At 39.3% G+C, this 17,009-nt stretch overlaps 2 protein-coding genes across 4 annotated transcripts; one reads left to right on the top strand and one right to left on the bottom strand.

Moving 5' to 3' along the window:
* The first annotated feature begins 1,672 nt into the window (after positions 1-1,672).
* On the top strand, positions 1,673-4,521 carry mlnl (motilin-like). Of its 3 annotated transcripts, XM_044023746.1 has the most exons (6): positions 1,673-1,812; positions 1,919-1,938; positions 2,581-2,711; positions 3,731-3,835; positions 4,146-4,251; positions 4,392-4,521. In XM_044023746.1, the coding sequence occupies exons 3-6, from the start codon at positions 2,592-2,594 to the stop codon at positions 4,397-4,399; spliced, it is 339 nt and encodes a 112-aa protein (XP_043879681.1). In that variant the 5' UTR covers positions 1,673-1,812; positions 1,919-1,938; positions 2,581-2,591; the 3' UTR covers positions 4,400-4,521. The 3 variants fall into 3 exon arrangements, with proteins under 3 accessions (XP_043879681.1, XP_043879682.1, XP_043879680.1); XM_044023747.1 differs by lacking the exon at positions 1,919-1,938 and having other exon boundaries at positions 1,674-1,812; positions 3,734-3,835; XM_044023745.1 differs by lacking the exon at positions 1,919-1,938 and having other exon boundaries at positions 1,677-1,812.
* A 517-nt stretch (positions 4,522-5,038) lies between these two features.
* On the bottom strand, positions 5,039-16,239 carry zgc:64106 (uncharacterized protein LOC393348 homolog). Its single transcript, XM_044023744.1, has 6 exons — positions 16,011-16,239; positions 12,816-13,055; positions 12,603-12,692; positions 12,322-12,510; positions 10,778-10,887; positions 5,039-5,646 (listed from the first exon to the last, which is right to left on the bottom strand). Exons 1-6 carry the CDS (start codon positions 16,165-16,167, stop codon positions 5,467-5,469), a joined length of 966 nt encoding a protein of 321 aa, XP_043879679.1. The 5' UTR covers positions 16,168-16,239; the 3' UTR covers positions 5,039-5,466.
* Between the last annotated feature and the right edge of the window lie 770 nt (positions 16,240-17,009).

Genomic DNA, 17,009 nt, shown 5'->3' with positions numbered 1-17,009 from the left:
GCAGTACCTGTGCCAGATTAAGGCCTTTGTAGATGTCGATTTAAAGAGAAAAAATGCATGTCATTTACAAGTAATACATCTTCTTTTATATGTGTGATTTGAATAATAGTATATGCAGTTTATAGCCTTTAGTCATGATGAAGACTTGTCATTCTAAAAACAACACACACGTCATAAACAAACATAAGATGAAGTGATGGAAAAATGTGTGCGTCAGTGTGGCAGCTTTAGCGCTGGACAAGAAAGAAATGCACTTGATTTTAACACAATAAACCACATATATCAGCGGCAGTGTTTTCAGTTGTCCACTTGACAGCAGTAAAATAAAAGAGAGCCCGAGATAGCATTTCAGCAGCACGATGGAAGAGAAATAAGTGTCATATTTGGGGCAAACTATTATTAGAGTTCTCTTGTCAGGACGGTTTCTAAGGAACGTGTGCATGTGGCTCTGTGAAAGGTCAGGTATAAGTTACTCCCAGGTCATAAATGTCACATTGTATTGGATATTCATTTAGAGCGGAGAATTTACGACTGACCTCTTTGGACATTTCATCTTCTTGCCACACACACGCACACACACAATTTATCAATTTACCCAAATAAGACAAGTTCCCATAATGTGATTGTGTAAACAGGTCAGGGCTGTACAAAATTATACTTAACAACACACATGCACACAACTGAGGTCATGTTTATCGCAATAATCTTTCAGGATCTAATTTGGTGACTAAAGTAAAAAGTTGTGCACATATAGTTTCTGTTGAAGTGTCTTTGAAAATTGCATAAATTAAATAGGGTTTTTGTTGCCGATACACAATATGACCATGAAAGCAAAGCTTGGCCTCTAAAAGCATCATCCATTTTTGTGTCAAGCGAGCTGCGAGTGTCGTCACTGGAAGAGTCATGAAAGACTCACAAGCGCGACGTCCGACACAAGAATCTTTATTTCTTTTTTCCTTTTTTCCTTTTTCCCAATTTATTAAAAAAAAATACTTCACTCAGAAATTTTTATTTGTGTACTGGCGCTAATCATGAGATCTCTGTGTAGGTTATTTCTCAGCGTATCATTCCCAGGGGTGCACTACATGACGTGATGACGATTTGTTTTTATCTTTATTGTTCAACAAGAACAATATCTATGGGAAATTAACTAATGTTTAGTTTTATTCACTGACCTTTTGCCACAGGTGTGTCCTGGTGGAGAGCATAAGAACAGGTCACCAAATCAAATGGACCTTGTGTTTGAAGTTTAAATCATTGTTGGAAATGTTAAGGGTAATCTAAGAGAAGTCCAGTTTAATATAAAGTCAATATTTCAATAAAGAGATGACAACCTCACTACCATCGTCTGTTATATTTTATTTCCTGAAAATGTTCATAATTTACTTTTTAATGATTTATTAACACGGACATACAAACCACAAAGGAAGAGCACTGGCACTTACTATTTCGCTCTACAACATCCCACAACAATTGGTAAATATGTGGAAATAAAAACCCAAACCGAGCAGAGACTACCGTTCTGCTCATCACTGTGACATTTTGTCACCGACCTGCAACATAGTGAGCTGAGTGCCCTCATAAAAAAGAGAAGGGAAAAAAAAAAGCCAGATTCCTGACTAATATATGTGTTTCCAGGAACATAGAGGAGAGTGCTTGAAGGAGAGCGGATGTGAGGAAGGACAGTAAAAAAGCTTAGCCAGAGGACTTGATATAAAGGCTGAGGGAGACAAGCTGACACTCAGACCGGTGGAGCTTTGCTCATCATAAAGCACACTTCCCCCAAGTAACTGACCAAGGCTGACACAACACGTGAGTAACACACTGTATGGTGGCTTCTTCAGCTTCTTCCTTTGTCTTACTCCCTCTTTTCCCCCCTTTTCGATGTCTTGCCTTCATTCTTTAACATCTGTGAAAGGAGCTGTTTTGCCGCTGTAAGTAAGTAACTTGTTGATCCGGCATCTTATCTCTCTTGGACAGTGGAGCAGTTTGTTTGTTATACTTCCATGTCTCCCCCCAACACTCCTCCAACCACCTCTTTCTTTCCCTATCTCTTATCTAGATGTCAGCCTCTCCCTTGCATAACAACATGGCTTGGTCTGTGTGTGTGTGTGTCCTTCCAAACTCAGTTGTGGTTTCTGGCACTCACACACACGTGTGTACACACACACACACACACACACACACACACAGAAAGGTTTGTGCAGCTAGTCTTCTTAGGACAATGCATTGACTTCCATTCATTTAGACAAACAAAAACAAAGTGTTAACCCTAACCTGAACCATAACCACAATTCAAATCTTAACCGTAAACCTTACCAGTTAAGGAGATTCCCTTACAAGGTCAGTGTTTATACCAAAACACACACACACACACACACACACCTAATCTTATCATGTAAAATACTGTATGTTTCATCTATTTTGACTATCACCTCTCTGTGTCAGTGCAAGAAAAACTCATTTCTGTAAGCGTCCTGGTCTCAGTGCCACTCACCCCGTCGTCACCGTGCATGTGTGTAAATCCACTGCTGCCTGAGTACAGTATGTGTACGTGTGTTCATATGCGTATGTGTCCAGGACGGAGCAGAATGAGCATGCGCGGAGCAGTGGCTGGTTTTGTGGTGCTGGCGTGCCTGGTGGCACTGCTGGCCGAGAGGACAGAGGGACACATCACCTTCATCAGCCCAAAGGACATGATGATGTGGAAGGTAAGCCGCTCGAGTTGGATTGGACAGTGTGCAGACGGAGATCTGAGGAGTTAATCAGCTTAATCGATAAGTCAATGGAGAGAAAAGTAATCAGCAGCTGTTCCTTGCTGATTCAATTAAATTAATGGTATTGTGTTTTTCAAAATGAAATGAAACTTCACTTTTATGCATGTTATTTTAAACATATACACATACAGTACATCTTAAATAACATATTGGGATAATTATGGTAATTTGTTTGGGGACCCCCCAAAAAATCTCCTGTGACCCATCTGTGGGTCCCAACCCAGACTTTGGGAACCACTGTGTTACATCACAGACTGCAATATCTAACGCTACTGCATGGTGGATTTCTTTCGGAGCATCACATTTACACGGAACTCCAATATTTTGATTAGATTTGAAAGATATACAAAGGTTCTTTTGTCTCGAATACTCACAATAACTGATAAACCAACTATAGTGTAGGCTGGACACTGATAGTATAATATTTAGAGCAATTTTATGTATTATTAATTAATTTGTTCTTTGTTTAATTTGTATTTTTTAATGTAAATATTCTGAGGTGAGACCAAAGGAAAATGTTCTTTTCTATTCTTAAAAACAGCAAGAGCTGAGCAAAATCTGACAAGATTAGACAAAAACAACATAAGGTGATGAAGATGCTTTTGCAAAAGAATATTTTGCATAGGCTGTTAATAGAAGGCCAAAAGATAACAAAAATAATCTGCAAATATTTGAATAATTCCTTAACCAGAAACAAAACCCGAGCTCTATCTTTCCACACAGTAAATCAAAACACACGTGATGTTGAATAGGTCACTTAAAAAAAGAATTGTATAATTTTGTCCAACGAGAAAGACGGAATGAGAAAATTCAACTGATCTTGTAGTATTTTAGAGCACAGGCATCTTGAGATACAATCACGTTTATTGATGACAGATTATTGTTATTTTTGTGGAGCTTCATATTTGGAGGCTGTGTATTACTGTGTATTATGCTCTATTTATTATGTCTAGCAGAAACAAGAGGGCAGAAAGGACATGGAGCCCCGGTCGGAGGATGGCCAGTTTGAAGAAGTCACCGTGCAACAGCTCCCTCAGGTGGAACATGATGGAAATTCAGTGAGTGAACTCCTGCACACGACTGCCTTCACATGGTCAAACAACCCACTGTCATAAAGAACCAACACGATGAATAGCAAAGGATTTGCCACTAAATATTAAGTATTATTAATTTGTGGAAATGTACATACTTATTTCTTGTTAATGCAAATAAAAAATAAAGGAATTGGACTCAGTCTTCCAATACTTTTGGAGGGGATTGTAAATGTTTGGCAATACTGTCTAATTTAAGTGTTTAAGAAAGAACTGGTATCCGTGCATCTCAAACTATTACCAAACCGTTTCTTCTCTCTCTGTGTTGCGTGTTCAGGATAGAACAGTGGAGATTGCCGTCCGTCTTTCACCCAAACAGCTGGACCACGTGGCACCGGTGCTCGAGGGGCTCGTCCATCAAATTGTCGGGGAGAGTCAGAAAGGTAGAGCATTTTCTTTCTGTCCATGTCCTTGCATCTTCTTCTCTTATCGTTCGTGTCACTGGCTACTGTGATTTGATTAAAACCTCTTTGGTAAACATAATGTTCTCTCATTATCTCTCTCTCTCTCTCTCTCCCTGCAGCCAAATAGCGAGGCCAAAGACGTGAGACGGATATTGATAATGCTGTGTAAATTCTTCAGAAAGCACTCGATGCTCATTTATTTTAGTGTAACTTAATGAATCAACTCAATAAAGGGAAGTTATAACCTCACCACTTGGAGCCTCTGTTGTAATGTTCGACCTCTGACAATCATTTTCAGCTCATCACTCGACAAACACGAGTAACTCTGTCAGTATCCACGTTTAAATCTCGTCACAGAACAAATGCCCCACAGACAGGACATCAAACAACATCTAACAGCCCAGAACAGAGCTGTGACCACATATTAAACACCCAATATGTCAAATATGCCACACTGTTTTCCAATTATCTGCTTTAATTCTAGGGTCAGCCATCTTTTTTAACAATTGAATGTTTGGTCCAAACCATCTTCATCAGGCAAAACCTGATACTAGACTAGACTAGTCTAATTTAGTAAATGTAAACACAAAAGTCCACTGCCTTAAGCTAACAATAGTGGCCTGGTGATAATGAGGTCATTGTCTTTAATAAATGCTCTTAAACTTTATTTTCCCCTTTTTGTTCTATTAATAATTAGCCACAGTTGCTGACCACTGTTCTAGGGCAAACCCTCTATGAAACTGTGAGGAAGGAAATATTTAACAAATCTTGTTATCAACTCTGCTGTCAGACTTTATTATATAGCACTTTTCATACATGTATAAATCCTCATATATTAAGATATTGAAAGAGATAAAATATTGCCACTGCCAGACTCCTTAAACACGCTCTCTTCTGGTGGTTTTTGTACAATGTACTTCCTGTACATAAGTGCATTGTACAAAAAAAATAAAAAATAAAAATGCATCAGAAAATCTGGATAAGTTTCCAAACCCACATCAAATTTGACCTGTTCGACAAACAGACAGACGTACAGCCCATCGGATTATAATATGTGCCTTGCTTTGCAGTTCTTGACGTGCTGATTTCAAAGGCAGCTCTCCACCCACACTTCAGACGTCCTTCAGTCGAGCACAAGAGTTTGCACTATCATGGATTCTCTCTTATCAGGCCTCCATTTGCCTGATAATTGTTTCAGAGCTTTGATGTCAGTCTCTCACAGACCTCAAAGTCCTTGACCGCGAGGGCAGCGTCCCTCGCTAAAGGGGCGGGCAGAACCAGAGAGCAGTCACTGTCGAAATACTTCCCGGTTATCCCCTCGGTTTCCTCTGCTACTGCACAGTAGATGGGGCTGACTGCGCCCTCCTCTGAGGACTGCGACGGGGACAAAGACGAAAGGAGGAAATGTGAGAGTACAGATCAAACAAACATCTCTTAAATATCTGCAGCTGGAAAAACAAGTTCATCACGTCACAGATCAGCATCAGGGCAGAAGCCAGCTACGTGCCGGGCCACCAGTTTGAACCCTGTGAGCAGTCAAGGGAAAGAAAGCTGTGGCACCGCCCATCTGCCATCTGTGTTCATTCTTGGTAACATGTGACACTGATCGCAATGACTGATCGTCTCTTCATGCGCAGCAGATTAAATAGTCATGACAAAGTCAGCTTTAGTTTCATATGAACAGTGTACAATGAAGTCAGGTGTAGCCTAACCATTAGTCTCAAACATGATATAGTTTTTCCAAATGACCACAAAGCGCCACCTTCTGGTGCAATCTTTATTAGTTTATCTGAGATTTTGAAAAGGTTAGTCCAGGTTAGACTCATAATGTGTGGTTAAACTTTTGAACACATACAAGAACATTGACTTTTGAATAGTTTCATCTTTATAATTTTGTATTTTATAGAACATTAAAGGTGACATAGAATGCTTGTATCACACATATATGTTAGTTATGGAGGGCTACTTAAATATATTAACTTGTTTTCATGGTTAAAAACCTCCTAATCGCTGCAAACGAGCCGATCAAAATATCTCCTCACTGACGCTCTCGTCAGCCGCGCTGTTTCAGACCAAAACCACACCCCTAGAACGTGGACTGTGTTGTGATTGGCCAGCCAACGAGAGCTTTCCCACTGTCCTGTGATTGGCCAGGTACCTGGAAGTGACGTAATAGATAGGCCAGCTCTCAGATACACAGCTCCCCCTCTGGCACGGTGGATGCTCTGCATCTCAGCAGCTACAACGAGAGTAGTTCTTCTTCTTCTACGGTTGAATGTACGCAACCGGATGTGCCCGGACTAGTGCCCGCACCAGGAGGCGCTACGGTGGTGAGAGGAGTGGTGAGGATTTCTGTTGACGACATCAAATTAAGGAAGTGCCGATCCGCTTCGCAGAGCCCAGGAAAACAGTACAACACTATTTTCTCAGCAGTGGCTGAACTGTTTGTTCTGAAACTTTAGGGTTTCATAAACGAGGTAATGACGCAGATACACACACACATTAACGCAGCGTTAATTGGAGCTTCCGGTCTATGTGGGCTTTAATGCCATCAATATCTGGGTTGTCATATGAAGTTCTATTGTCTACATTGAGCAAATTTGTCATCAGGTCAACATGGTATCATGTTTTCCACATGCTCTACACACATAATGCAACAAACACATGTTTTATTATTTATTTACATTTGATCATGTTTTGTTTGCGTAAAGAACAAATATGTGGTTAATGATCTATGGTTTTAATCCACTTTTAAATTAAGAAAAGTAACCAAAATGTAATCAAATGTAATAAGTTATATTACTTTGAGAAAGTAATTGAAATAGTTACACTACTATTACATTTTCAACAGGGTAACTTTGTAACCAACTATATTTCCAAAGTAATCTTCCCAACACTGACACACAGGTTATGCTCTATGATACAGATATTTTCTTTACCATTAATTTTTATTTTTCCTCCATCTGATGAGACAACACCGTTTCATAAGAGGTAATACAAAAAAGTGGAACTATGCAGGATTTTTACCCTAATAAAATTGCTTTGGATGGTTACAGTGGCAAGAAAAAGTATGTGAACCCTGAGAAATGATCTGGATTTCTGCATAAATTGGTCATAGAATGGGATCTGATCTTCATCTAAGTCACAACAATAGACAAACACAGTCTTCTTAAACTAAAACCTCACTAAGAATTATATGTGTTCATGTTTTAATTGAACACACAATTTGAAAATTCACAGTGCAGGGTGGAAAAAGGGTCAGCCGACCTGGAGTCCAATCAATGAGATGAGGTTGCTATTCTCAAGAAGAGAATAGCAACTCTGAGAAGACCTACCACGTTTACAATAGTTGTGCAACTCAGTTTTCACTGATTTCCTGTGCAGTGAGCGATTATTACAAAGTACACAATTATGAAGTGGTTGGCTCACATGGTTGAATCTGGGCTCTTGTGTTTCCATAAATCAGAAATTACTTTGGAAACAATAGTTATTAAAATAAACACAACACCTTCCAAACTACACATATCCTGTGTTGTGCAACAGGCCTCTGTTATATGACTATTGCTCTTTAGACCTTGGACACTATCGAGCAAGTCTTACTCAGACTAACATACCTGGATAATGTGGTTCATAGTCCGACTACTCCTGCATGTATACATTTAGTTGGACTAGAGTCGGACTTGGCGTCGACGTCAAATAACTGCAGTACTGTTGGCGAAAAAGCATCGGCTGGAGCTAAAACTACGGAGTAGACCCAATTTGGACTAATTTGAATCATGATTAACACGTACAGCGGGTACGTAACATACAGCACGATCCATCTTGCCGTTTGACGTTTTTATGTGGCATAAAGGTCAAAAGGAAACACGTACACAGCCAATAAATCTATTTCCTCCTCCGCAAAACTCGGTAAGCTAATGCGTGTAATCTTTGGAAAAAAACAGACAGATACACTACTGTTTTTTGTTTTGTTTTTTTAAAAATGCATAACTTCTGCTGCAAATATGCCTGGTCACCTGTACTACCCTGAGAAGATGATTAAAAATGCTGCTGGGTCCGTTTTTGTGTTGTAGTATGGGTGGGTAAAAATGGAGGCCTTTGGAAACAACTAATAACTTTGTAACTGGTGTGCTGTCGTGATTCATTTCGAGTCAGAACTCAGGATTTCTGAGGTCATGGGGCATTCCAGAACTTTGTGTACACAGGAAGCAACCTCACCTCATCCTGGGCATGGGCTTCCGAGACGGTTGCCAACATAAAAAACACAGCTACCTTTGCCATTAACAGCACTTCTGCAGCGAAGCTTGATCTGCCCTCTGATTGGCTAAAATGACGTTATAGTTATGCTTATATCACAACCTGTTAAATGATCAGTGGGCTTTTTGCATTTTCATGAGGACAGTGATGTTTCTGAGAACTCGCCATGTTTGGATAGATTTTTTTGTTTTGTTTTTTAAGGAGCAAAACCTGTGTGTGTTTGTCTGCTCTTATGTACCTTGCATACTGTGCCTAAGATCTCTACTACTATGTCCAAAGCAGCGTGTCAAAGCACTCTGAACCCATCTGGCAGCAAGATGAGACACAAGCGTGGTGGAGCAGTTGCGTGACAAAAGATTCTTCTTCTTCTGTTTTTTTCCATTTTTAAATAGCATGTTTTAAAAAGCCTGCGTATTTTGGACAATGTGTTCCACTTCTTTTGCGCTCCAGTAGGGATGAGCTGATAGGATATTTGGTATCAATATGAGTATGAAATCAAAATCAGTGGCTCAGATATCCAAAAGAAAACTAATACTGAATCTGATACTGTCCAAACATGTTTCACAATGCACAACAAGATGTCTTCAAATTGTAGGTGGTTAACGCATTGGCACAAATGGGTTGTTAACAGCTTTGTGGTTGTTAACAGGTATCGGTATCAGTAAGGACATTATTATCAAGCTGTTATATCGGTATCAAGTCATCTCCACTCTCTATGCCGGAACCAGATGACGCTCAAATATGAAACTAGAAACAGAAACCAGAAGTGTAGTGGTTAAAACTCTTGCCTTTGCAGCAATAAGACCCAGGTTCGTTTCTGCATGGAATTTGCATGCGCTGTGTGGGGGTTTTCTAAGGGTTCTTTGTTTATTTGGTTGTCTGGAACAATGACTAAAGATTCCGACAACTAAATTTAGCTTGAGTTATAAATGTGAAACATGTGGAAACACTTCAGCTAGTCTTCCAGAGTTCTCTAGCAAGTGAGTTGCACGCTGGGCTTAGGCTCTGCCAGCTATTATAAGGATTATTTTAGGATCTTGATCTTACTTTTTACTTTACATTTGAACATACATCCGAAATTAGGCAATTTCCTTCTAGGTGAAACCATGAAACTGAAAAAAAACCTTACATTTTTTCATGTTTGGATAATAATAATCTTCAAGGGAGCACATTTCACTGACTTCTGTTAAATCTTAAAATTTAAGATTTTATTGTTGAATTTTAAGGCCTGTACTGGGCAAGTACCTTTCTCTCTCTCTCTCTAGGGGTCACCACAACGTTAGATCCGCATATAGTTGATCTGGCAGAGATTTGTGTGCCCATCCTGGGATGAGCATACAAATGAGCGTCCAATTACCCATGAACAATGGGGATTGGGTACTTTGCTCAAGGGTACACCAGCGCTTGACGATAAAAAAGCAGTAAATTGTATTTTTTTTGGTGTAAATTGGGCAGCAAACAAAGACACAATAAATACAAATTATGGAAATTCAGATTTTAATCAATTATAACTAACTAATACTAACTAACTCTATTGAAAAGAATTTTACCATTTCAGAAGCTTTTAAAACATGTATGATTTTTTACCATGACTTCAATGTTTTTGTTTCTCATTTTATTTATTTATTGTTTTACTCAGGTTTGTTTTATGTTCTGATCACTATGCCAGTTTATATTGCTTTTGCGTTCCTTTAATACATGGTAACCGTTATTCATTATTATCAGCATTATTACTATGAATAGGACATGCATTTCAACCAACACACAGAGTCACTGATTTTAAAGACATTTAAAGTTCTTGTTCTCTATTGGAAAGTCAAGGTAGAAGTGGCTCCAATACTATGGAACTCGCTCCCTTTCGACTGTAAATTATTTCAAAAAGCAACTTAAAACCAACAATACAAACAGACTTTGCTCTCACCTGAAGTGTTTTGGTTATTTTGTATTGTATATTTGAGCAGCTAAATCCCTTACCTCACCCTTCCCTTCCAAGTGTGTTGGAGAACCTATAGAGCCTTAAATTAGCATGAAAAAATATGTACAGTACAATAATCTGTACATACAGAGACATTTGTGACTTTGATTCAAGGTTTGGGCCAAATAATAGCTCTTTATTTTTGCAAAGCCTTAATAAGGGACAATCCTTATCAACCATAACCAATCTGTGAACCTGAGTATTCAACTTCTGTAAATCAAAAAACAATCTTCAACCTAACCGGATAGGGACAGTGCAATAATTTGTACTCACCTTAAAAAAGAAGATTCCAATAAAATTGAAAATGCCACGAACTATAATGCTGTAGTTTCTCATCACTTCTGTCATGACGACACCAGGGTGGACAGAGTTTGCAGTGACACCTACAAACAAAGACACACAGATTAAAGGTCCCATGGCTCGAACATTTCACTCTCAAGACAAATGAAATTTGTAAACAAATACATGATCATTTTATCTTTCTCAGGAAAGTCAAAGAAATAAACTGTGATCAAGTTTTGAACACAGTGTTTCCTCTGTAGAGTATTTATTTTCTTTACTTTGTCTTAAAATGGGTAAAATTTGTTTCAGCTGCACTGATTTACTAACCCAAACTTCTTTTTTTTTTCTCTGTGTTTTGGAAGTTGTTGGCATCTCTAATGCTCAATCCTGCTTCCATCTGGATTTAATCATGAGCCCCATAATAAAACACAAAGTTCAGTTCACCGAATAAATGTAACTCTAAAATACACATTTGTTTGTGTATGCACGTGTGTACGTTGAGTCACAGATGTGTGAACTGGGAATTTGGATGTTTTGATGTCATTACGTAATCAATGTCACAGATGAAATACTGGCCAGTATATTCACAATGGTTTCTGTTTACCAGTTACATTATCATATAAAAGGCCTCACTAAACCCTTCACAAAGTCTCAAATAGAGGAGAAGAAAAACAGGGTTTGCGTTGCAGATGTGTTTGAAAAATGGAGCTGACAGACAGGAATTTGAAGACAGATGCCTGTGTGGATACATTTTTTTTCCATGGAGAGATGAACAACAGCGATTCTGCTAAGCTTTACGGCACTACAAAGTGAATAGATTTGGTTTATGATTTAGAAGTGCCAAGAGAAGTGCATTACATCGCCAGCAGAGGGCACCTGTCTGTGGCAAGATTCCAATTTAATCAGGGGTACTTCTCTTTGTTTTTGTTATGTTGAGTTCCTTTAAAAAGCTCATTAGAAAAGTGCTATGCTTGAGCAGCACACGTAAAGTTCAGGGAGACCTCATTTTTTTTGCTGCAACAATAGACATTCATCATTATTTTTTTGTATATCAGCTTCTTATACACAGGAAACCAGTGTTTTGGCAGCACAGAAACACTATCTCAAAACGCCACCCTTGCATAGCCCCACCTCTCTCTTGTGCTTCATCATTGTCGTCTCTTCTTGTGTTTGGAGCTCGTTTGCTCTTTTTGCTTGATGCTAATTTTTTCCCTCGCTGCCCTGGCCTTCTACATTCTGTTTCTTTTTCAAATATTTGACACCAAGTGTGTATACAGCGAGCTTGCTTTATGTGCACACTCAACGTCTCCTTCTCTGTTTCTGGTGTCATGTGCAGGCCTGTTTGTGGAAAACCTTTTTAAAAATTTAAATTAGTGTATAGGAAAAGCTCTGTTTCCGTGTGATTTACATTTACATGTGGCTCCTTTTAGTGTACTTTTAATTTAAATAGCTTCTCTTTAGCGTAATTTCCGCAAACACCTCTTCCAGTGGAAAAACAACACTTACAATCATCATAATCTTAATTTTTAGCTCACCTGTGCCCTGCAGCCTGTGTGCGAGCTCGTTGGTACAGATAATATTGTGCAGCTTGGTGTGGTTGTAGACTGTATCCATGTGGTGCACAAGGTTGTCCCCCTTAAAATGGGAGAAGTCCACTTCTCCCCTGTAATGGTTGACTGAGCTGAGGGTGACGATGCGCGCCGGAGCCGAGCGCTTCATCAGATCTGGAACAGGGTGGAGGGAAGTATGAAAAATGAGAGCAGTAAACTAAATGAATAGATAATTAAATTACTAAATAGAGAGCACACAGTTTTACCCAGCAGCAGATTGGTGAGCAGGAATGGCCCCAGGTGGTTGGTGGCAAAGCTGATTTCAAAACCATCTTTGGTTATTTGCCTGGGGAAACCTGATTGTTAATATTTAAAAAAAAAAAAAATGAAATTAGATACATAGGTTACATAACGACGAATTGGATAATCACGGCCATGTTATTTAGCGGATGAAAGCTTACTGATTCCGCATATGTCACCTGATATTGCGGCATTGTTGACAAGGATGTGGAGCGCCTTCTCCTCATCAAGAATCCTACGGGCGAACTCCCGGACCGAGTCCATAGAGGACACGTCCACCAGACGGAGGTGGACATCGGCGTTTCCCGTTTTCTCCCTGATTTCTGTCAGTGCTGCTGTTCCTCGGGCCTCACTCCGACAGGCGAGGATGACACGTGCCCCGCGTCGTGCAAAGTCCATGGCAATGAACTTGCCAATCCCTAGCGGAGTGGAGGAGAGGATAACAATTATTTAAGGGGAGATTTTAAAACTGGTTTCCATGGTTATATGCTGTGCATTTATTGTGCAGTCCACAACATAGTTGCCAAACAGCTTAAATACACATTTAATAAGCCAGAGCACATATTTCATAGGGCCACACGGTGGTATAGTGGTTAGCACTCTCGCCTTGCAGCGAGAAGACCCGGGTTCGAGCCCCGGTTGGAACAAGGGCCTTTCTGCATGGAGTTTGCATGTTCTCCCCGTGTGTGCGTGGGTTCTCTCCGGGTTCTCCGGCTTCCTCCCACAGTCCAAAAGGTAAATTAGGTAAATTGGACACTCTAAATTGACCGTAGGAGTGAGTGTGAGAGTGAATGGTTGTTTGTCTCTAGCGGTGTGTGGCCCTGCGATGGAGTGGCGAACTGTCCAGGGTGTACCCCGCCTATCGCCCGATGTAGCTGAGATTGGCACGGCACCCCCCGCGACCCTCTGGTTGAGGATAAAGCGGTAGATGATGACTGACTGACATATTTCATGTGAAGCAGAAGCTTACGATGCATTACAAGACGATAACAATTTTAACTAATTATTTTCTCGATTCATCAAGTAATTATTTGGTTAATAAAATGTCAAGAAATGTTGTAAAAGTGTCTCTCAAAACGTGCAGGTGATGAGTTTCTGAAATGTCTTGTTCTTTCCACAAGCCAAAGTTTTTCAGTTTTATTCACTTCTTTGTTGTATGGAGCAAAGAAACCAGAAAATGTTTCGCATTTAAGAAGCTGAAAAATCTGAAAACAATAATTGATGATTCACTTCGTAACTGATTATTCAAGTTATTGTTCTAATCCCTAATCCTTTCTTTCTGCTCTAATAACAACGGCTTGTTTGCTGCGTGTCTTTAGATTACTGGTTACAACGCTACACTCTGGGGCCCAGGCAAAGAAGCTTCTTAGGACCCTTCACCATCCCTCCCCACCCACATCACCTGTACACCCTAAGCTCTCATAAAACTGTACACACTTACAAACATCAAGTGCGCTGCAAGGCACTAAATCAGGGGTGTCAAACATACGGCCCGGGGGCCAGAACCGGCCCGCCAGAGGGTCCAATCCGGCCCACAGGATGAATTTGTTAAAATTTCACACTAATCTAAATGTAATGTCAAATGCTCCAGATACCCGTGACTAAATGTTTGTGCCTTTATAGATCCAGTGTGCTGTGTATATAGTAAATTCAGGCATGATATTGTTGAAATTGCACTTATATTTCTCAGGAAATGTCATGTTTTGTAAAATTATCCTTCATTAAATGTAAAACAAAGGAGTCAGTCATATGTTATTATTCTATTATTTTGCTATTTTTACTGGTCCGGCCCCCTTGAGATCAAATTGTGCTGTATGTGGCCCCTGAACAAAAATGAGTTTGACACCCCTGCACTAAATAATCAAATATTCTCAATGTCACACACGCTTGGCTTTATCATGTTATCATGTATGTTTGTCATACTACATATTACAAACCCGAGTACAAAAGCAGTAGTCAAATATTCTAATATTCTAATACTTCAAAAAGACTTTCCTGCATTGCTAGAAGGTTTTGACTTCTTGCCAAAAACATTTACATTGATTTTACGAGAACACATCATGGATGAGATGGCAATACCATAACTGAGTATAAACATATGTTTTTAGTACAACAGGGCAAATACTGTATCCTCTGTATTTAATTAAGAAATGCGTTAAAGTACAGTCCCCACCAGTTTCACTCGCAAATGAATGAGGGAAACTTGGAGGGCGTTCACAGTCGGATAATGGCTCACATTTACACTTTCTTTCTGTAGTGCACTGTAATATTATGATTTGCTTTGCTGTTTTTTGTTGTGGTTCTTCATGTGCCAACCCTTGCTGCACAATACATGTCCCTTTGAACCTAACCTAACCTTTGAACTACTGTCTATACTAGCCCTTTACAGGTATTTCAACAGGTGAAAAATAATAGGATCATTCTAAAAACCCATCATTTCTTTATCTAAAAACATCTGAAAATCATTTTAATCTCATTTTAATCTATAAGTCATTATATTTGCACACTATAATGATTTAATATGGAGAAAAGCAGCTTTAGTCTACATGTGTGAACTAGTTTGACAATGTTGTGTTTATATTTAAACAGCTTTGAGTTCACTTATTCCATTACATGTCTTGTAATGTGTCTATAACTTGGAGTGCACCAATATTGACATTTAGCCCTTCTGCTGCTATTGTAAAAGTTTACTTTATGAAAAAAAGTTCACAAATTCCCTAATATATCTTAACGTGACACATCTTTAAGTTCAAATTTGATCTATAACTTGCTTACTCTACTTTATTTTGTCCACTCTTAACACTTAACATTTAAAAAACGAGCATAGTAAAGACACATATGAAGGAAAACAAACAAACAAAAACATTGGGAGTCCAACTCAACCTGTGGTAAACGCCATACGATCATTTAACTCTTATATGGAAAGAAAATCAGTCAAAAGTCTTCTTTTGTCCAGATTAACCTTGAAAATAATGCATGACGGAAATCTCACAAGGTAAAAATTATACAGATGATTCCAAGAGAACAAAAGGTTAATTTGAACTGGCAGAACAATCTCTCCTCTTGCTTGTCAATAATTAATCATTTTGACTTTTACTCTGCATATTTACTTATTTTAAATCTACAAAAATGGTGCACATATCAATTAGGGTGCATCATTTCATAATAACTTCAAGCAAAGATTGGACCACAGAATGTCCTTGTAAATGACGATTATCTATGTAGAATATGTCTGTAACTCGACATATTAAACAACGGTGTTAAACTAAAGTTTATTATATAACAGAAAACATTTCGTTGTGAAATCAAATGTTCCACGCGGCCCACAAAACATTTGAAAAACGCCAAACCACTCAAAGAAAGCTTGAACCGACCTGTGTTTGCTCCTGTCACTATAGCCGTCTTTCCTTTCAGCTGCACGTTGCAGGTTCGTGGGTCCCAGCGCCCTCTCCGCTGCAGGCGCACGACGAGCGCGAGCAGCGTCGTGGACACTGCCCACAGGGGGTGACAGAAGACATCGAGCCAATTCATTTCACTATCAGACACGGCCGTCTGCCACAGTGGACCCACAGACACTGTTGGAGCGTCTTTTATGGCCAGTGTGTAGGTGTGACCAAACTATAAGGAGCGCCTCTACGCAAACTGAGAGCGGCGGGAGGAGGAGGCGCTTAATAATTGCACTATTTTGAGTAGCACAGCCAGTTCTCACTTTGGGTTATCTATCCAATTCATTATCATAGCACACTGCAAAAACTCAACATCTTGCAACGTGTATTTTTCTAATTTCTAGTCAAAATATCTCATCACACTTAAGGTTTGTTGTTTTTTAGACAGTGAATCTTGAATATGTTGTTAAGTGGAACAGTCTTAAACACCTCATATCTCAGGTGAAACAAGCTAATCATAAGGTTTGTAACTGCTGTGCTATTTGTAACAGATGAACCGTCTTGCTTCAAGTAATAGATTTAACTTTAATTGAGAACAAATCTGTTTTTATTGAGAACAACATGCCCAACTCTGTTTTTGTTTTTGTTTCCATGTGATATGTAAAAAAAAGACAGAGGCAAAAGCTGGAATTATGTTTCCTTCTCTGTGCTGTTGCACTTACTGCACCACATTATTCCAAACGTAACAGTAAAAAAGTCAAAGTAAACATAATTCATTAATGTATTGATCTGTACACATCTTATTTACAGGAGCTTGCGCTGTAGGAGACGGCAGCATTTCCAGTCGCTCCGTTTCTACACTTTTACCTCTTTTCTACTCTTTTAAATATTCTATATTTTATGGTGTTTGGTAACTGGGGTGTTTCTCTTTCCAGTCTCCTGTAAAGTGGGACTCTAATCTTAACAGTGCTGTGTGCTGATGTTGGA

Source organism: Solea senegalensis, linkage group LG4 (genome assembly GCF_019176455.1).
Source record: "Solea senegalensis isolate Sse05_10M linkage group LG4, IFAPA_SoseM_1, whole genome shotgun sequence".
NCBI classification, from domain to species: domain Eukaryota; kingdom Metazoa; phylum Chordata; class Actinopteri; order Pleuronectiformes; family Soleidae; genus Solea; species Solea senegalensis.
This window is presented reverse-complemented; position numbering and strand designations above follow the sequence as displayed.